Genomic DNA, 22512 nt, shown 5'->3' with positions numbered 1-22512 from the left:
AAACTTTTTTTCTGCAGGCTCCACCTAGAAATTTTCTTTTCTTATTTATGTCACAGCATTCCTTCACAAAAGGGCGTCTCTCATTCACTCAAAGATGTGCCATAGCCATGCTCAAAGCACAGGAAAATTTGTTTTGCTTAATTTTGAAGCCACTTTTAAAACTGTGTTGAAAATTTAACTTGACTCACACATTATATAAGGGGTGGTGGTGGGGAAATACAAGTTCAAAGAAAATCAGAGGAGTGTGATGGAAAAATGGGGGGGAGGGGGCACGGGGGGGACACGACAACAACAACAAAACCCAACAAAGCATCCAAAGAAAGAAAAAAGAATTCAAATAAAAAGTTGAACATTGTGGGCTTGGTCCTCATCTACCACAACGGATGTAATTTAGGAATAAATCCACTCAAGCTGGTCAGAAAGGTCAAAGAAGAATCACACACTTAAGATCACCTTATCAAACAAAAAACTCCAATTTTGAGAATTACATTGGATTTCAGATTTTACAATATTCACTCATTCTTACTTTGGAGTGAGAATTTCCCAGGTTGCAACGTAAAATAATGCTTAGTAAAAATATATGGAGCTCTACAACTCCTTTGCATAACTTTTCTGGAGTTGCACTCTCCCAGGCTGGACTCTCTTTTCTTTTCCCACTGTTCATTTTCTTCCCCCTCATTTTGCCAATTTTAATCTAGCAGGGAAAGTCCTTGTCTAGCAAGCACTGTCAAAATATTCAGGACATGGACCTTGCACTCCAAGAATGCAATGCTGTGTCCAGACAGCAGTGCTGGGTGCCTCAGGGATTTGTAGTAATCAACATGCATATTCCTAGCAGTCAAGGTGTGTTCCACTGCACAGCTGTGCACCTCTGCCTTTGATTTGTTTCAGGTGCATATTCCTCCCAAAGGCAAGTTCTGTGTAGCCAGAATAGTCTGTCTGAAGAGAGTGATGGTTCACTGCTAGCTGAAGGGAGGAAGACAAATCTGTTACCAATTACTCTGGTAGGAGTTAACTAATTATCCCCAATAACTCCAGCCTTTACAATGGGAAAGTAGCACACAGCTTTTATAAATAAGAATTATTGACCTTTTTAAATAGTTTCAAAAGAAGAAACTCTGCATCAAATGTGAGTATAATTTAGGAACTACTACATAGCAGCAAAACTACATTAGACTTTCCGATTTTTCCATGGTATCCTTGGATAGATACACCACCCAGTAGACCATGTTAAATGCTCCGAAGGTAACAGGAAATAAAATGCGTGCATATTTGTCTATCTTACTCGTGCCAGAATGGGCGGCGGGGGGAGCAGGTGGTGTGACAGCAGATGGCTTTGCAGATGCTCCTAATGTATTGGGTGTGGTGGTCTGAATCTGCTCCAGTCTAGATCCAAGCAAGTGCTGAATGGAAGGGGATCCAGCTGTGGCATGCTGGGATACAAATCCAGTTAAAATTGGGGTAGAAGGAGGAGCTGGAGGGGTAGCTCTTGCAGAAGATAATGTCTCTGATGCATTGATGCGTGTGAAAGGGTTGGGACTTGATGCAGAAAGGGAGTGGGGTGTAATGTCAGAAGACCCCTGAGCTACAGAGGGAGGCTGGATGGAGCTGTGCCTTGTGTCAATTCGGCTCCCACCATCAGCTTCAGACTGTACTGTGGCATTCGTTCTTTTCCTCACATTTGAATTGGCATCTGTACTCTGCAAAGTTACAAAAAAAATACTAGTCATTCTTAAAATAAACACTTAAACAGAAGCAATGGAAACTTTATAAACTTTATAATAAAGCGCTATCAGAGTAATACTCACAAATATAACCAGTAGCTTGATCCTGAGGCACAAAGATACTGCATGCTCATGAAAAAAAGATTTAATAGCATATAAAGCAAGGAACAAGAGTTCCTTTTACCTGTGGCTAGAATACCAGGGTGGGCACATCTGATGCATCACACTCCATGTGATGTGGTACCTATGTAAACTTAATACCACGAGGCTAAGAATTCTTGGGTTGGAGTCAGGGGTTTTTTCCAGGCTCATGCTCAAAATAAAGTTCTCTGAAGTTTACTTATTTCTCTGATGATATAAAAACATTCTAGATCCAACTTACCAGCCATGATGGTTTACTTCTGCTTTGTGTCTCCAGAAAAGTAACTAACATATATTAGGAACTCTAGTCTGTCTTCTAAAGCAGATGCTATTAAAACACAAGTATTTACCAAACCAAGTTACCACATTGCTGCTCTTTCAGAAATAAAGGCAGGTGTTTTTTCACATCAACCATAGGCTCCAGCTGCAATTGAACCAGTGAATAAATCAGTCTTTCATCAACTACTCTTTTCCATTAATTAACTAAGAAAAGTGGTGAACTCTCCATCACTTGATGTCTTCAGGCAAGTCTGGATGTCTTTCTGAAAGATACACTTAAGCCAAATAGTACTTATTAGGCTGGATGAGAAACCGAAATACAGATAAGGAAGTACAGGTGGGAAATCCAGCAGAGCTTAATATTTTACTGACTTCTGGGAGTGGGACTCAGGTTCTGCCTTTCTTCTCCACATTTAAGAGGAAGCCTAACATCTCCTGACCCTCCTTCTGGAAAGGTACCTGAAGAACAGACTTTTGAACCTTCAGCCCTGCACCTAAAATATAAAACATTATATTTTAGATATAATATGTGAATATATTTTGTGCAAAGACTCACTAAAGATTTAATGGCAGATAGGGTACATATACTCAACTGCAGCAATACAGGTCTAAATACAGACAGGACCAAACAATCACTTGTATATCAAAAATCGTGTTTTGCACCTCTCTGATGATACTGTTCCCAAGCACTGCCCTGCACCACACCTGCTGCTGTGCCTTTGGCTCCCTTTCCCTTCACCCCTACCAGAGAGCCCTGCCAAAGCTCACAGCACAAGTAAGAGGGACAGAAAGTGGGCAGTGATCTCTCTTCCCTCCTTCATCCAACAGCAGTTCTATCCAGCTAAGTCCCAGAGAAGTAACAGAGAACAACTCAGGTGTTATTCAAGGTACTAGTACCTTGAGTAGTGAGAAGAGTGACAACCATGTCTGCCTGCTACATCAGTTGTGCTTGGCTGTTTATCTTGAAGAAACAGAGAAATGGGAGCTGAAAAAAAACCTGAAAAAAACCAATTAAAAAACAAACAAACAAACAAACAAACAAAAAAAACACTTGACATCTCCAGTACTCCCATCATGGCCAGAATGTTGGTCCTAAATCCTGTTAATTGCAGTACAAATCAGTGACTGGCAATACCGTTGGCCTGAATTTATCTGAAGCTGTCACAGCTATATGCCAGTTCATGGCTGATGTATTTGCCAGTTCATGGCTGATATACCAAAGAATCCCTCTTAGGTTTCACAGTTTTCCTTCTTGCATAGCAGTGTGGCAATCCCTTTCATTTATTTTTCTGCATCTGCAATCCAAAGAAGCAGAGGACTGGAATAAACACCAGAGGAAACTGGTATTTCGTGAAAGAAACACTAATTGTACTGTTTGAAAGAGAAGCCTGACTCACTCTCTGGGAAGTGCAGAAGTACACACAGGTGTGCAGTTTGGATACTTTTCACATTAGGGTTGTCAATGACCCAGGAATAGTAAAGCAGCTATCAAGACTGCTAAATTGAAATTATAAAGTACAGTCAGGACAGGATTACATTTGCTAGAGACTTGGTAATACCTGATGGGGTACTGCATGTTTCTTGAAGGCTTGCAAAGTTAAGCAGACGCAAGTCATCGATGTTCACTGCCCCAAACAATAGCTCTGTGCTATGGAGAAGCTGGCACTAGAGTCATTCTGAGGAGATGAGTTTTACCTTCTACATGCAGATCCTTGGACAACCTGGCTTTGCTCAAGTAAAATTCTCCCATCATAAACCTCTCAAGCAGTGCCTGGGGCGCAAAAGCTGCGACAGGAGTTGTAAAGTAGATCTGCACTGGAATGAAGACATGTCTCGCTTCCCTCCTGCTCTCTGCCTACGTTGGATCAGTAGCCTAGAGGTGGTGCTGCTGGAGAATAGACGTACCACGTCTTCAATCACTCCAAGCACAACCATAAAAGAACAGTCCCAAGAGTAGAGCAGAGAATTAAGTGCAATTCACAGAAGCACCATTTAACACTCCTGCTCACTTGTACTGTCACCTGTTTTCAACAGCAACCTCAGTATCCTTCCCTTCTGTGCATCATCAACCACAGACACTGGTAAGACAGACAGGTAACAGCCAGCCTCCTTCTCACATTACAGTCATCTCCATTTCTTTTGTGGGAACTTGCTTCCATTGATAACTTTTGCATAATACCTCCTCTTCTCCCCACTTTGGCCATCATCTACATGACCAAATAAGACCTGTTGCTATTTAATCCACTACTCATGTCCCATTACAGTGTTTATTCTAGAATAAAGTTATCTGTACTATTTCAAATGTAATAGTTCGGATTTGCTTTCTTGAATATTGAACCTTGTCCTTGAAACGTACTGAAGTAAGCACATTTCAAGGAGAGAGGTGTTGCATTACGCGCAGAAAAGCAGGGGCTTTGGCCACTGCTGGGGGAGCCTGTTAACCATTAATACTCACTCTAACAGTGCTGGGACCAACTTAAATATTGGAGGTGGAAAGTCTCCAGGGTCAGTCCTTAGCTCCAATACGTTATGCACCCCAGAGGCCCTGTCTGAGGGGAACACATTCCAACTCCTGTCCCCAGTAGGTTTTCCAGAATCAGCGTGCAGCAGCAAAACACGAGGCAGGCAGCCTGCCCCACTCCTTCCTCTTTTACCATGGCAGCTCTATCACTCCCACTGTGAGTGGTGAGCACCCAGCTCCGTGCCCTGTCAAAGCTGAGCAGAATGCACACTCATCGCCAGGGTGGCCTCACCAGCACGTTGCCCACCACCTCCCCTCATATATCCTCTTCCTGCACTTGCCTTACTCAAGACTGTATCATGAAAATAGCTCATTCTCCTCCTTCAGACCACTCGGGTATCTTTTTCGTTTCTCCATTTGAAAAGTTTCTAGCAAAAATTCTTATTGGTTGTACACGTATGACCCCTATATACTCCTCTATTCAATGTTGTAAAGATAACTCATTTCTTCCTAGATTAGTCTATCCCTCCTCCGTACTGATGCTATCTCACAACTCTACATCATCTGAAGATTAGTGCCAAGGTCACTAATAAAAACATTAAACAAGACTGATGCCATGGCCAAGCTTTAACAAACCAAATTCTGTTGACATCAGCAGAAGTCAGGTTAACCACTACATTGCAAAACAGTAAAATGCCTCATTCAGTTTGTACTAAGCAAAACATTCCATAGACGTTTCAGCTACGGTGCACACCCTGAGTAAAAGGATATTGTGATAATAACAATCTGACTGACAAAATGATATACATAGGTAAAGCACTTGCTGCCTCCCAAAATTACATTACTTGGTCTTTTTAAAAACAACAGCAAGAAACACAAACCTACTGCTTACCAATAGCATTTAGTTTGGAGGCATTGTATTGGGCTTGCGTGGCAAGGTTTTAGTAGCAAGCAGGCTACAGGGGTGGCTTCTGTGAGAAGCTGCTAGAAGCTTCCCCTATATCCGACAGAGCCGATGGCAGCTGGCCCCAAGACAGACCCACCACTGGCCAAGGCCAAGCCCATCAGTGACAGTGGTAGTGCCTCTGGGAGAACAGATTTAAAAAGGGGGAAAAACCCCCAAACCTGAGCAACTGCAGCCAGAGAGAGGACTGAGAACCTGTGAGAGAAAAAGCCCTGCAGACCCCAAGGTCAGTGAAGAAGGAGGGGGAGGAGATGCTCCAGGCGCCGGAGCAGAGGTTCCCCTGCAGCCCATGGGGAAGACCATGGTGAGGCAGGCTGTCCCCCTGCAGCCCAGGGAGGTCCATGGTGGAGCAGATATCCACCTGCAGCTCAGAGAGGACCCCACGCCGGAGCAGGTGGGTGCCCGAAGGAGGCTGTGACCCCACGGGAAGCCCACGCTGGACCAGGCTCCTGGCAGGACCTGCGGATCTGTGGAGAGAGGAGCCCACGCTGGAGCAGATTTTCTGGCAGGACTTGTGACCCCGTGGAGGACCCACGCTGGAGCAGTGTGTGACTGAAGGACTGCAGCCCATGGAAAGGACCCATGCTGAAGCAGTTCATGGAGAACTGCAGCCCATGGGAAGGGCTCACACTGGAGAAGTTCAAGGAGGACTGCCTCCCATGGGAGGGACCCCGCATTGGAGCAGGGGAAGAGTGTGATGAGTCCTGCCCCTGAGGAGGAAGGAGCAGCAGAGACAAGGTGTGATGGACTGACCGCAACCCCCATTCCCCATCCCTCCGTGCTGCTGAAGGGGAGAAGGAAGAGAAAATTCAGGAGCGAAGCTGTGCCTGGGAAGAAGGAAGGGGTGAGGGGAAGGTGTTTTAGGATTTGATTTTATTTCTTATTACCCTACCCTGATTTGATTGGTAATGAATTAATTTTTCCCCAAGTCGAGTCTGTTTGGGCTGTGATGGTAATTGGTGAGTGATCTCTCCCTGTCCTTATCTCAATCCATGAGCCTCTCATTCTATTTTCTGTCCCCTGTCCAGCTGAGGAGTGATAGAGGAGCTGTGGTGGGTACCTGGCGTCCAGCCAGGATCAACCCACCACAGGCATGAAAACAAGAAATAAAACATGAAAATCAAATGCAAGCCAAATTAAAATGCAACCCAAAAAATGAAGGGATTATCTGAATAAAGATTCCTTTCTGAGGGCAAGTCAGGAAACTACTCGGTTACCCTGAGCCAACAGAGAGCTGCTGCACTAGTCCAGATGGGCTCCACAGGAAATACTGAGTCCACATTCTTTACATTCCCACTCTAGATTGAGAAAGGATCTGATTTTCTGGAGGCATTTCAGTGATGTTTCTGGGAGATGTTTAAAATGGTGTTGTTCAGGAATGCAAAATGAGAGCCTGGAAGCTACCATAAAATGGAGTATATTACAGCATGCAATGCCAGCCTTAATACATTTGATAAAGATTGCTTTTCTATAAACACAGTAACTTGCTGCTTACATAAATGATGCCTCACTCTTCCTTTGAAATAGCCTGTCATTCTGACTTGGTCCAACCAAGCCCACACCTCACAACAACCACCAAGCCAGAAGTTGTAAGTACTTCTCTTTGCTGTATCCTCCTTCAAAGAGGAAACCTTGCTGTTGATCCTGTCAGGAGAATTCAGCCTCTGAACCTTAACTGGCAGAAACACTATGGATGAGAATTTCAAAATCCTGGATGATTCAAGAGCACAATTCCTGTCCATGCATAGACAAAGTCCTCAAGAGTTCTGACAATAATCTAAGAATATGTATTTTGATATAATCGTAGGACGTGTTCATTGAATAATGCTCTGTGGTTGGCTAGGATACATTAATGACAAGAATCTACAGCATCGATCTCCTATTTGATTTTTAACAGCCAAGATTGGCAACAGTGAGTGAAAGCTAAGTTTCAGCCCCCATGGGACTTCAAACGTTTATCACCAAGACTTTTATTTAGGGACACTAAAAGGTACAACATGGCAGAGGTAGATAGGTGACTGCACTAACAAAGAAAAGGAATTGACCAAACACAGGGAAATGCGGACTCCAGGCTTTTTCAGGAGAGATTGATAATTGCTCCTTCTTTCTATCCAAATTAATTTTTCGTTAGTCTACACAATTAAAAAAAAAACCTCAGTACAAGAGATTTGGAAGTTTCCCATCCTATGCATAAGCATATTTTACTGGGAAGGTAGGGGAGCATAGGATAGGACAGGAGGTTCAAATTCTGTCAGACAAATTCTGTCGTAAGCATGCAGTATGCAAAAAGCTTTTGAAATATTTCTTGTATTAAGAAGCATAGAGATCTTGCTTTAATTTTAAGCATCACATGCTATTTTTGCATGGTTTTTATCTTTAAAAGAACTGAAGTGGGGAAAGATACATTCAGTACAAATTCTTCCTATGTAAAAAGTCCTGATGTAAGATGACCTTTTGCTAGTCCCAGAGCAGAAAGTCCATTTTATTTGGCATGAAGATAGGATAACTAAACCAATCTCCTTGCAGGCATGTGTAAAATGCAGTAATTAATGCTGTATACTCCCTTGACAAGTGGATTCACATGCAATTGACCATGAATAATACAATGAAGGATGCTGTTAGCATACTTCAGGATAAATCTATACAATTTAAATACTGTGGCAGATTTGTGGAGCAAGTTTGATGGTCAGCTTCTATGACAGAATGTATAGAACAAAAAAACCCCTACAACACATCTATTTCCAAAAATCAATTCATAGATCTTTTGCTTTTCCATTTAAGCTCAACTTTGATGGATACTGCTGTTTACTACCACACTAGAATGGTGCACAAATATGAGTCAATCTAAATTCTTCAATATTTAACAAGGTTTGCACACTATAAACAGCTGCTCACATAATGTGGAAATTCTGAAACTTTCTCTAAGCCTACATAAGCCTTGACTTTAGCCCAAAAAAATAAAGTACTGGATTGTTTTGTATGTATTACCAGTTTTTGACAAGCAAGCCAATTTTGCACTTCAATGAAGTCAAGATTGCAAATTTAGCATGAACTGAAGCAGCGTGCAGCAGCTGAGCTGAGATTCATGAGAAGAGGATCATCAGCACAGCAATATCCAATACTGAACTGACAAACTTAGTCATCTTGTTACAGAACAAAGAGAGCTGGTAACAACCACAGTGCATATTCCCTATGATAAGGCCAACCTAGAATCTGTAAAACAAACAAGAACTTTATTTAAAAGTCACATGCCAAGTCCTGGGGAGAATGCAGCAGTGATAAAAGTGATTACCTGGGCATCAGGCAACTTTATCCTTAGGACTGTATTTAAGAACGTAAGCACTGCAAGCTGTGGGAAATCCTGGTGTTGGTACAGCACCGTACAGTTAGCTCCCTTATACAACTGAAGAGCATCTTCCTATAGCCTGTCAGTGCTCTACACAGCAGCTTTAAATCAGTCTCTGCAATTTTAAATTGATTCATAGTTTATATGATGGATACATCCTGTTGGGATGTGAATCCAAAATAAGCAGTTCCTACTGCCTGAGCTAACAGAGAATCAGTAGTACTCAGTGCCAAAAATCCCCTTCATAGGCCCTCTGGGCGCTAGGAAACACAGCCATCATCAGCCGCTGATAAACAGGTACACTTTAAAACTAGGACCACGTATTTGCAATATAATTCAGAGGTATTCTTTTAATCCGCCTCAGCACTCTTTGGAAAATAGCTCAGCAGTCCTGGGGTTGGATATATAGACACTTCAGGAGACCTGCATCAGCTTCATCCTACAACAGACCTTCACAGCACCATTGTGCAAGGTCCCAGGGCTGCTTTTGCACCGTTTGTTTACTTAAACAGAGAGTTCATTGCTGCAGGTCAATACATTTTCTAGATTTGTAGCAGATCTTTGAGGCAGGATATCACTAAAGTGGTATCTCTCTCTGGGACAGAGGCAGTACAATATTTAAAGCAGTAGCATCTATTTTCTCAGGGATAAAATCACAGCAGGATTTACAAGTCACAACACCACCATCTGGTACCAGTCCTTGCAGGAGAGGGCTAACACTTTGACATCCAGCAAGCGGCTGGAGAGAAACGCCCTGGTTAGAATCACAGCCTAAATTACATGCCTGCGCAGAAGCAGCCATCCAACCCAGCGCTTTCAGATCTGAGCTCTTTCCTGAAGCTACGTAGCTAAGTCACACTGTAAAAAGACACTCACAAAAAGACTCTGTCCTCCTCTATAGTAACCCCAGTGACCAGGACGGGAACATAGGTTTGGTGATAGGAGACCTCTTCTCAAATCTGCCCTGACTGCAGCGGGGATATCAGCGCAGGCCTTGCACATCTCAAGTGCTTCCCCACCAAGCTACTCGATACTCTAGGACAAGTGCTCCTCACTCCATGTTATGGATATTGCATTCTGCACACTTCAATCTCACCCTCCCATTGCAGTGCATGCACAGACAAGCTGGGTCCAGAATCAATTCCTCTCCTTCTCCCTGGGCCCATATAAATTATTTAACATAACAAGAGCAGCTTCAATAGGAACTTAACATCCCATGGACTACCTAGCAGTCTGGTTACTAACACAATTCTCCAAGACAGAAGCGGCAGGACTCAAGCCTGCTCAGACTCCCACGTGGGGTTTGTGGGAGGCCGTATCTAATAGGCATGCTGGCCATTCAGATGAAACAGAGTAGGTATCTTTTCCACCTAAGATGCACGGCAAACACTTTGGAAGCTGCAAGTCAGTTCTGTACATGCCTACCCAGGGAAATTTAGTAACTAAGCCTTTTAGTTGCCTAATCACCATTTTAGATACTTAATCTCCCTAAGTAAAAAAACAAAACAAAACCCAAAACCAGAAGAAAAACAACAAACCCCAAACCAAACCAAAGCCAACCTGAAAAGGCTACCACAATCAAAGCAGTTTTAAAATTGCACAGAAGAATTTTAATTGTTTATTAGAATAATCAAGCATATAAAAAGATGTTTTACTATAATGAAATCAGAAGTGAACAGTAAATAAACATCTCTATGCCTCGCTGTTAATTTTGCAAGACTAAGATAAGAGCCTTCCATGACAGCACTGTTAAACCTTCAACAACACGCAGGTGAATTAATATATAGGAAGGTCAGTGACATGCTATATGAAAGCATAGGTTTCCCAGATTGGGAGATCTCAATGAATTCAAACAAACTCATGCAAAAATTGGAAGGCTTAAAGCAACCAAAAGTCTGGCATTACCTATTGTTTAGCTGCAACATGAAAATTGTTTGTATGGTAATTGAGTAATATTTTCCTATTAAACTCTACCACAGTGTTTTTTGTCCTTACCATTCCTTCCTAAGAAAACAGTCTGTTCTTCTGGGAGGACATTAGATACCCTGCCAAATTCACACCATTTGACATTTACCAGGGAAGTAGCATGTTGTCATCAGTGTAAATAATGCTGCTTGTCCCAAATCCCACTGAGTCACCATATTGCCATGCTGCTAGCAAATGCACAACTTGGAGGAGAAATCTACCATGTTTTACTATTATGCTGTAGAGCCAGTCAATCAAAATTTTACTGGAATAGTACTAGAGATTTTGGGTTGCCTTACAGAGCCCTGGAATGTGACCAATATGCCACAAAATACAATGAATTCTAGTCCATAGCTTTAGCAGTGCAATAAGCAATGCAGATTATTTGGAAGGGGAAAAGTGAGGGGAGATAAACTATAAGAGCCAGTCCACCATCTGTACTGCTCATTTTGCAATCTGAATCATGTGATGGGAAGAGAGGTAAGAAGAGCACTCCATCTTATATAAGTTCCACCATTAGACAGGCCTAAAAGTGCACAATGTGGAAGAAAAGTGAATTCAAGGTTATTAAAGAGACGTAAATTAGAAGAACCTTTTTACAAAAAATGGATGCCAAATTTATGCCAAATAAACCCTTTCATCCGTATGATGCTTAAGATGCATATACTTGCATACATACATGTTAAGTATGCATTTCTATGGTTCTTAAGCACTGGTGTGCACAATTCTTAAAGGTTTTATTTGTAGCATGACAAAAATGAAAGAACTGAAAACATAACTACGGGGGGGAGGGTGCAGGGGGAGATAAATCTGTTAGGATAGGTCATGTGTTAACCAACTGCGGAGGTGCTCTGTATAACATCTATGAAAGGAAGAAGAACAGCTGATTAGGGACCAGTGACCTTCATTATTTTCTGTATCTTTCACTTTTCCGTGACCTTAAAGCTGCGGTTAAATTTGCTTCAGTAGTTTGCTGAAAATGCCTTAAACACTCATTGCCTCATAGATTTTCCCAAGCCTCTCAAAGTTTATTTCTTCTGACTCCAATTTACCCAGTGTAAAAATGAAGTCAGCTAGAAATCTCACACAGCTGTGAAACTCAATTGCAATTTGGTGTCATTGGGCTCACCAGTACTGAAAACTCCTTGTGGAGGGGAAACAAAACTGAAATTTAAATATAAATACAGAAAAAGGTTTAAGCAGAAAATATTAAGAGCCTCATGTTCAAAGGCATCATTTCATACTAATCATCATAGGGAAAACTATAAACTCCCTGACAGCATTATAAGGGATGCTGAACAATCGGAAAATTTTACCCCTGTCACCATACAGGTTTGTTCTGACTTGGTGTTTCTGAAATGCTACCACATATTTTTTTTGAGTACTTAATGTTTGCCTCTACAAAAAATGGAAAAAAAAAAAAAAAAGAAAAAAAGAAAAAAGGAAGGAAACTGCAATTAGATCAATATAAGACCTATGTTGATGCCTGCAACTGATACTAGCATGAAAAGCTCTTTTATTATTAAACAGAAACATGTGTTGTTTATTCTAATGATGAAACCATAAGGAATATGTTTTTTTGGAGCATGGTAGGGGATTTTTTTCAGTCAATCAGCACAATGACAGAGAAAGGCATTTAAGTGTATTTTTAGAATTAAAAACAATGGGGTTTAGTATTTTCTACAATAACCACTTGAAAGATTGACATTACTGAGCTATCCTTTGGCTTCCAAAATAAAAGCCTTATCCTAATACTATTTAAATTAAGTCTTCCAGTAACTACAGTAAACACTGTCAGGTATTTGAGCATCAGATAAATAACAGCCAACCATATCCCTCATATTCTCTTGCTTACTATTGTGGTAGTTCATTGTAACACTTACAGAAAATTGAAGAGTGAGCAATTACCACATTTCCTAGTAAGGGTTGGAGGAGATAGCACTCCAGCAGGATTTTTTTTGTGTAGTTATAAATCAGATGTTGAAATCAAATTCCTGCTTTTTTTGTGCCTATTAAAAAACAAACAAACAAACAAAAAACCCAAACCAACAACGACAACTACCAAAAACCCACACAAATGAGCAAAATAACCCCAAAGACATTTCCACTATCAATAAGAAAAAAACCCTCATTCCCCAACTTGGAAGTCCAACACACTTCTTCATTTTATCAACACCCAGCCATTTTTACCTTCATTATAACTGAATTCTGGAATTCAATGGAGTTGACGTCACAGTTAAGTTGGGTCAGAATCTAGCTGCAAACCTAATACTATGTTGCATACTTCCAGTAATTACTCTGCTCTCTTTGCAGTAGACAGATGTTTCTACTTCCAGTGTAAATTTATTCCACAGCTCAACCATGTTAAAGGTAGAGCAATATCAGGTTCTTGGAAAGAGACCAAATTTTTTAATACAGCACTTTAATTTGTGATATTTAGAAAGACATACTATGTGAAATATTAAGAAAACCATTTTAAATTGTACACCCCGCATTTATGTCCCAATCGTATCGTTTGAGCACGTATTTAGCTTTATACATTCCAAGTAGTGCAAATTGCTGGGTAGGACTATCAAAGTCTAGTGAACCAAGTAAAAAACAAAGAAAACAAAAGAAAAACCAGAAAAACCAAACAAAACTAAAGAAGCAATTGAAATTTTTTTTTTAAAAAAAGGGGGGGGGGGGACGACCCACAAAACATTGTACCTGAGCATCACAACTAATAAAATATTTTAAGAAACATTTTGGATCTATTCTATCTTCAGGTATCCAAACATTCAAAGCTCCCACTAAGTCACTGCAGCCTTACCCCAGGTAGTCATTCTCTCCCATCGTTCAAATAGCGTTCACTACGAAATGTGCCAGTTGCTTATGACCTGCATCCATTCTCATCCTACTTAAACATGATGCTAGCATATTATGACTGTAAATCATCAACAGCAAAAATGTTGACTACTGAAACTAGAGGGACAGAAAATTGTTGACATGTCAAAGAAATGATTCACGTGGCACAGCAGCCTCCCTTTTTATGGTCCTGTCCTTATATTTGCATGCACTCTACACATTTCTTGAGCCTGAAGTCCTTCATTAGGATCTGAGTTTTAAATGCCACTGCCCTAAAAAAACCCTGAACCATAACACCCTAGGCAGTGCAGAAGTAGTGAAGCAGCAAAAAATGATTATTATATTTAAAAACTGAAATGCTGTTCCAACTGCAGGACTATTCAAAGTCACGCACAGAAGGTAGGCTATGCATCCGCGTACGGGGTTCAGTAAACAGACGACCACTCTGTGGTCCAAGTACTGCCATTAAGATCTAGCTGCTCTTCAGATACCTCCCTCCACACGAGGGGAGTGGGTTTAGCTCCATTTCTCTATTTGCTGGGACAGGGGAAGCTATTATTCTAGTAGTCCAAGGAAGAGGCGAAGAAATTAAGTGGTACTACTCTAGATCTGGTACGTTTTATGCACCTCTCTTCATTACAGAATAAATCTACATATTCAAAAAGAAGTCTTGGTTCAAAGGCTAAAACTTCCACTTTCTCTTACAGTCTAAGCCTTAGACAGAACAGCATATCTGCTGCTCTTTCAGCATCAATCAACTTCAGGGATTAAGAACCGAAAAAGGGCACACGGGCACACACACACTAAAAAAAAAGAAGCATCCAGCCTATGGCCTCTGGATTGTACCCAGCCCATCAGAACAATTTATCTGGCCCAATCCTTGCTCTGGAAGTCATGAGATGGGGCACAGAGCTGGGCACGAGCTCTAGACAAATTGCTCTAGACATCTCTTCACCAAAAGCTGCCAAAGGATCCCCACTTTCTTCCCATCCCGCATCATGTAACTTGAGCTGTGTCCATCACATGACTAAAAGGCAAGTACTTCGTATGACAGAAAATACATCTTAATCGCATGAAAGCACATATGCAGGTTGCCCACATGACAATGTTTCTTGTAAACTTGTTGTCAGGTACATGCCAGTCACATAACACCCCAGCATGGATGCTCCGGTTAAGGACAGGAGTGTACACCTACATGGCAGCGAAGAGCTTGACCCTTGAGTTCCTCCATTAGACGTTACGGGGCTTACTCAACACAACGTGACACTTTAACTGTCTTCAGAAAAGAGGAAGAAAGTTTAAGAGTTACGATCTACTTGTGACCAAATATGAAGAAATTATTCCATTCAAAAGGTTCATTTGAGTCTGACCTGGTTTTTTTCAAGTTTCACGCTCTTTTAACAAACAGCTGAGGTTGAAGCTCGTGTTAACAGTGTTTAGGAGCCTATTTTTTGAAGACTATTTTTCAGTAGCATTCTTCATCTCCAAAACTGGGTAGGTCTTTAAAAATAAACTTCATAGGAATACAGTGAAAAGGAAATAGTGCCGAAGTATAAAAATAGACTGAGTCCAATAACAAGCTATAAATCATTCATTTCCATCACACACTGACTTGCACCATTTCTGCTTTTACTAAAGAACGGAGTGCAGAACATTTAGGGACAGTTTCATTCCTTCTAACCTGAAAGCATTTTAACTTGCGCCCAAGACAAGGAAATCACAGGAGACCATGGTGTAAGTCATCTGTCCTGGCTTAGACAGATTCCAGTACTATCTCACTGTTCCTGACGGAAGGGATGAGCGAGGCTGTTCAAGTTCCTTGTGAACTCAAGGCAGATCTCAGACAAGCTTGGGTCCTACTCATGGGGTGTCTACTGCAGAACTGCAATCCTCCTTATGGAAACCCATTAAGTTTGTATCAGAAAGTTACAGGCAACAAGAAGAAAAAGTGGAAATGGGGCAGGGAGCGGGGGGAGGGTAAAAAGAGGTTGAATAATACCATGGCTAAAACTAAATCAAGCAATTGAGGGGCACATGCTGCATCTGCAGGCACTACAGGCTCACTCCTGCCACCCCCAGCCCAGTAAATTAGCTTGACACCAGGATTTTTTTGTTGGAATGAACACAGTTCAGATTACTTAGCTAGCCTCCAAAACTTATTTACTGCTTACTGTAATCAATATATTGATCAGTCACACCCATTGTGTAGCTCCAAAAACGTAAATATAATTACACAAGAGAATAACTTAGAAAAGCATATAGTCCACATTTGCCACAGTAAAGATGTATTGGTTGCACTGAAGAAATATGGAATATGAATGAACACATCCCAAATAATTTTATCATAATGATAGGAGTTGCCTTTGATCCAAGACAACTGCAAAAATGTTTTTGACTGAAAAGAAAAGAACAACCCACCACCAAGAATTCTAATTAGCACGAGTAATATATGAACTGATTCAATATAGAAAACTCACTTTAATTCTATGGTCAGAAATTGGTCAAACACATACGTGTCAAAAAGGACTTACAATTACATGCCATTTATCTTTATTTTACCAAATTTTACTATTAATATGCCTAATTTCCACTACTATCAGGTAGTAAAATCCCAATATTCTATAGGGAATCTGGTTTCATAGCCCAGCTTGCTCCCTCCTAGAACCCTCTAGGACAATCCCACAACATTACTGGAGAAAAAAAATATAAAATAATAATAATTAAAAAAATCAAATGCATGTAACCATCCAGCAAACAACACAGAATCAACAGCCCATAAAATGAAACCCTCATTTAAAAGTATAATATCACTTTGTGTTCCTTAACAGCCTCAATTGCTCTGTATTTTTCTTCTTTTCAGGGGACCTATATAGATGGGACCTCAACTATGAAAAGTCAGTGCAGCCACCTGTATGCCATTTCAAGGCAGGCAAAGTACAGGGCTAACAGGCATAAGAGAAGGATCTCCCCCTCCAATTAGTAGAACATCCAAAGCAGGTTGCAAATGGTGAATTATGCACCAGAAAGAACTGCAGAGTTTAGGTATTTGGGCATCTTCTTTCCCAATTTACACGCACTTCCTCCCTGGGCTAAGTGAAAATTTTTAATTTTGGGAGACTGGCAAGTTTACCAGATTAGGCAAAGTCAGTTAGAAAAAAGTTTCAACTTTAAAGTAAAACTTTTCCTTGAGCTCTGCCAATTGTATGGCTAACAATTTCTAGCACAATAGTGGCAGCGTAGTACAGACATTTTTCAAACACTAACTTGGTTAAGAAATCAAAGCCTATGATTTAGCTATGGAGATGAAGTGTGTATGTAGTCTCTATGTTAAGGAACAATGCTTACAGATTACATGCTACAGTCAGGCTATTGTCCTGCATTCTTTGTGCACCACAAACTCACAGGGAAGCTGAGATTCTGTTCTCTCTGGTAAGTCAGCACTGATTAGACAGTATATATGCAGGAAAAAAAAAATCGGATTCATAATAAGGCATAAGAAAATTCTAGATTAGTCTTTTATAAGCAAAACTAAAAATTTTAAGGAGAGGACTATATTACATGTCAGCTTGGAAAGCAGAGTCTAAAAGCTGTATTAGCTTCTAAAGAATCAGAACAGCCTTATTAGCTTCTGTTCTGCACAGCAGGAGATCAGAACAGAAGTCATCTAGTCATGGAAAGGACTGCATGATAGCTAAACCTTTATAACAGTACCTGTTATAAAGGGCTCACCCTGAACACCTGTCCTGGAAGAGCAAAGACTCAAGTCTCAGCACAGGCATAATTGGAGAAAAAGCCATTTAAAAAAAAAAAAAAAAAGTTCAAGTTACTAACAACATTATCACTCACTTTACATACTCACAACACTAATGTGTAACCCTTCAAAAAAGTAGACTGCTCCCTTGAGTGCTTTCAAAATCCCCAAACCTGTAAGCACACTATCACATTTATGACAGAGGTATTAAGCAAGCAGTGGAACAGAACTGTTCACATCTCATTTTACCTAGCTTTCAAGTTGGGTGAAGCTGCACGTGTGCTGTTGTTAAGAAAAACAAACAAACAAGCAAACAAAAAAAACCCCACAACCAAAAACAGAGAGAAAGAGACAAAGAGAAGTTTCTCCAAAACATGTGTGTAAATGGCTAAGCATGATACAAGACTGACTTACACCAATTCTGACCATGAATCAACACAGTTTTGTTAAGGCTCCATCATTGCTACCTGAGAAAACTACTATTTTTCCTCTCGTTTGAATCAAACCTTACAGACAAACCTAGGATGAAATTGTTCTTATGTAATTTATTTTCCTATGGATCCAAGTAAAACCTATCACCAAAAGCAGTACTTACTAACACTCCTCAGGAGTGCCCGAGATATTATACCAAACTGCATGCTGTACAATCAAGAAGCTTAGCATAAACTAACAGCACTAATACTTCTATGTACAAGGCGAACTACACACTACTATAAACATACTTTTTCTTGTTCCCGCCTCTTACTAGCAGCCAACGGAGTGACAAGTAACAAACTCTTCAGGAACACATCTATCCTTTTAAGCAGAAATGGAAGCTAACAGAACAACACAGCCAGAAGATTGAAAACGGTAATGATCTACAGTAGGAGAGCAAAGAAGAGGAAGAAAAATGGAAGTGGGTGGACAGCAGCTGAGCAGCAATAGCAAATGGAAGGGGTGGGAAGGCAAAAACGAGCAGATGAATAGGGAAGGAGACAAATGAGATGTGAAAAGAGACAGAAGACAAAATTACCAAGAGTTAGTCTAAAACAGCAGTTCTTGAATCATGGCTCAGCCAAAGGAAATTACAAAGTCAGCCTGACAGGAAGAGTAAATTACAATGCCACTGTCAGCATCTTACTTCTTGAGTGGTGCTGCCAAAAGTCAGCCATGGCTGGGAATTACTAGCCTACCGCGTGGCTGGTGCAAATGCCGTAATGACTTTGTTGGCTAGGCGTCTCATGAATAGAAGGAGATAGAATGCAGCAGAGAGTAAGCATATGGGAATGGAAAAAGGGAAGAAAGGAGAATTACCGGTGAGCTCAACTAGAAATGAGATCGAGCATTTATTAACTGGTCTGCATGCTAAGATAGCTACCACACAAGTCACATTTAATCCAAAGCACTATAAAAGCTGGAAAGCATTTTGTTAAACAGAACCCCAAAACCTTTTCAGGAGTTGAGGTGAGCTCCTGTGCAAAGATACGCAAATTGCACAAAAATTAAATCTATGGTGGACACAAAAGATTCATCCAACATTCATCAAAAAAAACCCCAAACAACAAAATTGTAACTGATTAAGAAAGAAAACTCTAAATAGGCAATACATGCAATGAAAGGAGAACTGTGATGGCTAGGGAAGTGCTCCAAGGTGCAACTGCAATGCTTTAGCTTATTTTAATTCATAGAATGGTTTGGGTTGGAGAGGACCTTAAAGCTCATCTAGTTCTATCACCCCTGCCATGGGCAGGGACGCCTTCCACTAGACCAGGTTGCTCAAAGCCGCAGCCAACCTGGCCTTGAACTTCCAGGGATGGGGCATCCACAAATTCTCTGGGCAACCTGTGCCAGTGCCTCACCACCCTCACAGTAAAGAATTTTTTTCCTAACATCTAATCTAAATCTACCCTCTTACAGTTTAAAACTATTACTCCTCATCCTATCATCACATGCCCTTGTAAAAAGTCCCTCCTTATCTTTACTGTAGGCCCCCTTTAGGTACTGAAAAGCTGCAATAAGGTTTCTCCAGAGCCTTCTCTTCTCCAGGCTGAACAACGCCAATTCTCTCAGCCTCTTCTCATAGGAGAGGTGCTCCAGCCCCCTGATCATCTTCAGGGCCCTCCTCTGGACCCACTCCAACAGGCCCATGTCCTTCTTATGTTGGGGGCCCCAGAGCTGGACACAGTACTGCAGGTGGGGTCTCACCAGAGCAGAGTAGAGGGGGAGAATCACCTCCCTTGACCTGCTGGTCACACTTCTTTTGATGCAGCACAGAAAGCAATTGGCTTTCTGGGCTGTAAGTGCACATTGCTGGGTCATACGCAGTTTTTCATCCACTAACACCCCCAAGTCCTTCTCTGCAGGGATGCTCTCAATCCACTCATTGCCCAGGCTGTATTTGCGCTTGGGATTACCCTCCCAAAAGACAGTAGCCACATTAAAGACATTAGCCACACAAGATAACATGCTGCCCTTATAATCTGTAGTATGTTGGTCTGTATAATCAGTCCAGCCAGAATCAATGCACAAAGGGAAAAAAGTTTCCTAAAGGTACCCATCCTATCTGACCTCCAACAACACACAGCTAAATATAGAAGAGACTGCAGGTATGGATGGACGCAACCTCCTCCTCTCCCCCGAGTTAATCCAATAATGTAAGAATTAAATCATATTTTACAGGGTTTTATCACTGAATATAGTGTAGCATTAGCCTTCCATTAGGCTGACTTATACTGCATCATTAGCTCAGAGGGAACCTGGGAGGAAGTTAAAGGCCTGTTTTTACCAAGAAACACCACCAAAAAGACAGAAAATGTTTGTATAAGCTGAAAACGTACCATGACTGTCTCTTCTGTACTTCTTTCTCTTTGTACTGGAGCAACTGGAAATTCAAGAAGTGATTTTACTGTCTTCCTTTTGGCTTTTTCCATTTGAATATTAGTAAAATAGTTGACAGCAGCAAACTCGATAAGAGCAGAGAACACAAAGGCAAAGCAGACCGCTATGAACCAGTCCATGGCAGTAGCATAGGATACTTTTGGCAGTGAATGTCTTGCACTGATGCTCAATGTCGTCATTGTCAACACTGTTGTTATTCCTTCAAAGAAATAAAGCAAAAGCACTGCTGAATCAGAGTAAAACAAAGTGAGAATAGAGGCAAGCAGCTTCAAACAAAGAATTTAAAATTACTTAAGAGTCCTTCTCTGCTACTTGTGAATAGTACATTAGATTTAAGTTATGGCAACCATCATGTATCTATAAGCAGCTATGCACACAAAACAGTTAACCAGTTTTTAAAGGAGGCATGGAAAGCCATGACTTCAGCAGATGATCTAGAGTTCACATGAAGAAAACACTGAAGCCTTCATTTCATATTTTTTTCATGTAAAGTTCAGTAGAATTTCCTACAACAAGTTGCTTTCTAAACATTTGAACATAATTTAAGTTGTTAAATAGGGGAGTGCTCCTCAGACTGCAACAAAAACATGATTTTTCCTATAATGGGTTCAGAATACCACCTATTAGTCTGCATCCATTCCTCTGACACCACTCATGATGCAGATGCTGTTAAATCATGGCAAATTATTTTGGTGCTAAGGAAAACTAGAATATTATGTTAACAACTCTGTTAATTAAGAAACCATCACCTTACCTTTTAAACCCTTCTGCTACTAGTCAATCGATGAAATTTAATTAGAATTTCATCTTCTGAAAGAACAACTTTTTAATTAAAGTGTACAAGCATGAACACTGAACTCAAATACGACCACTTCATGGTAATACTTCAAATGCAAGTACATGCTGTACAAAACCAAGGTATGGGGTCTTTTTTGCCTTTTTCATCCAAAATATCCCATATCATACAAATGTAAAATACCAAGTATATCGTGAACACCGCATAAGTCCTACCATGATAACCTCAAGAAGACTGACTACAAATGGGCATGTCTTTAATCTTATGAAGAGAACACTGTACCCGTTTTAATTCAAGATGAAATGCTCATGGTCAGAAGTATTCAAAATAATAAAGAGCATGTTTTTCAACAGGATCCTCACATGCTCTATTGCCTAAATGGTGGTACTCCACCTGGGCAATCTGATATGAAAAAGCTTCACCTAGACACTGCCATACAGAGAACTGGACACAATGAAACTAGTCCTTCCTATTGAAGGAGAAAAAAAAAGAAAAAAGAGTAATAGCAAGTTCATGCAAGCACAAACAATATCTCAGAGCAAACTCAGCAGGATAAAAACACAGATGCAAGCTCACAAAACCTTCTTCAGTGGGAAGGTGTTGAAAAAACACACCACTGAAAATGTTTAAGTCTGAGGAAAAAAAAAAATTATGGAAAGTTATTTTTTTCCTGGAAGAAACCCATCCCTGCTTAGCCCTATCCTTCCTAATTCTACCTCTGCTCACTTCAAGCAAATAGTTTTTCTGAATTGTCTTTCTAAAGACATTTGTTTAATAGATGTAAGAATAGGATGAAGTGAATTGAATGACCAACCATTCCCAAAACACAAGGAGGAGGGAGGAGGCCGTGACAGTATTATAGTCTACTGCCATAGTCTATCAGATTTCCCCCTATTAAATCATTCTTCTGGGAGACTTGCAGTTGCCACTGCAACTGCCCTTGGATACCTGCCACAGGGATTTACGTGGTAGGGAATTAAGTTCTGGTAAAAAATATTATATACACACAGGTACTGTAATTATCCAGAGCTAAATACTTGCAAGCTTCTGATTAGAAATGCACATAACCATATAAAAATATATTGAGTATTTTAACGTAAAAATTAATGTTAAAAACCTGTTTTAATATTACTGCTTCTTTCCTCTAAGAAACACCAATCTCCCACAATCACCAGGTTCAGGTGTCTGAAGGTCTGACTGCAGAAATCACAACCTCATGTACCTTTGTTCAGTGTGCATCCTTTCTCTGTTTGTTCCTTGGCATCCTTTGCCAAGTTCTCCCTAATCATGCAGTGTCCAATGGAAAGATCTTTTGGTTAGCCTCTTCTGACAGTTCCTCTAGAAAGCTGGTACCATAGCAGGTA

At 40.7% G+C, this 22512-nt stretch overlaps 1 protein-coding gene across 1 annotated transcript in view; it reads right to left on the bottom strand.

The window, feature by feature from the left end:
- Nucleotides 1–285: 285 nt before the first annotated feature.
- Nucleotides 286–22512, bottom strand: part of GABRA4 (gamma-aminobutyric acid type A receptor subunit alpha4) — a 39981-nt gene continuing 17754 nt past the window's right edge. Inside the window, exons 8-9 of the mRNA XM_049793886.1 lie at nucleotides 20292–20551; nucleotides 286–1700 (exon numbers count right to left, since the gene is read on the bottom strand). Coding sequence (XP_049649843.1) covers nucleotides 1167–1700; nucleotides 20292–20551 — 794 coding nt within the window. The 3' untranslated portion in view covers nucleotides 286–1166. The remainder of the gene's footprint in view (nucleotides 1701–20291; nucleotides 20552–22512) is intronic.

The sequence above is a fragment of the Accipiter gentilis genome, chromosome 3 (assembly GCF_929443795.1).
Source record: "Accipiter gentilis chromosome 3, bAccGen1.1, whole genome shotgun sequence".
Taxonomy (NCBI): Eukaryota; Metazoa; Chordata; class Aves; order Accipitriformes; family Accipitridae; genus Astur; species Astur gentilis.
This window is presented reverse-complemented; position numbering and strand designations above follow the sequence as displayed.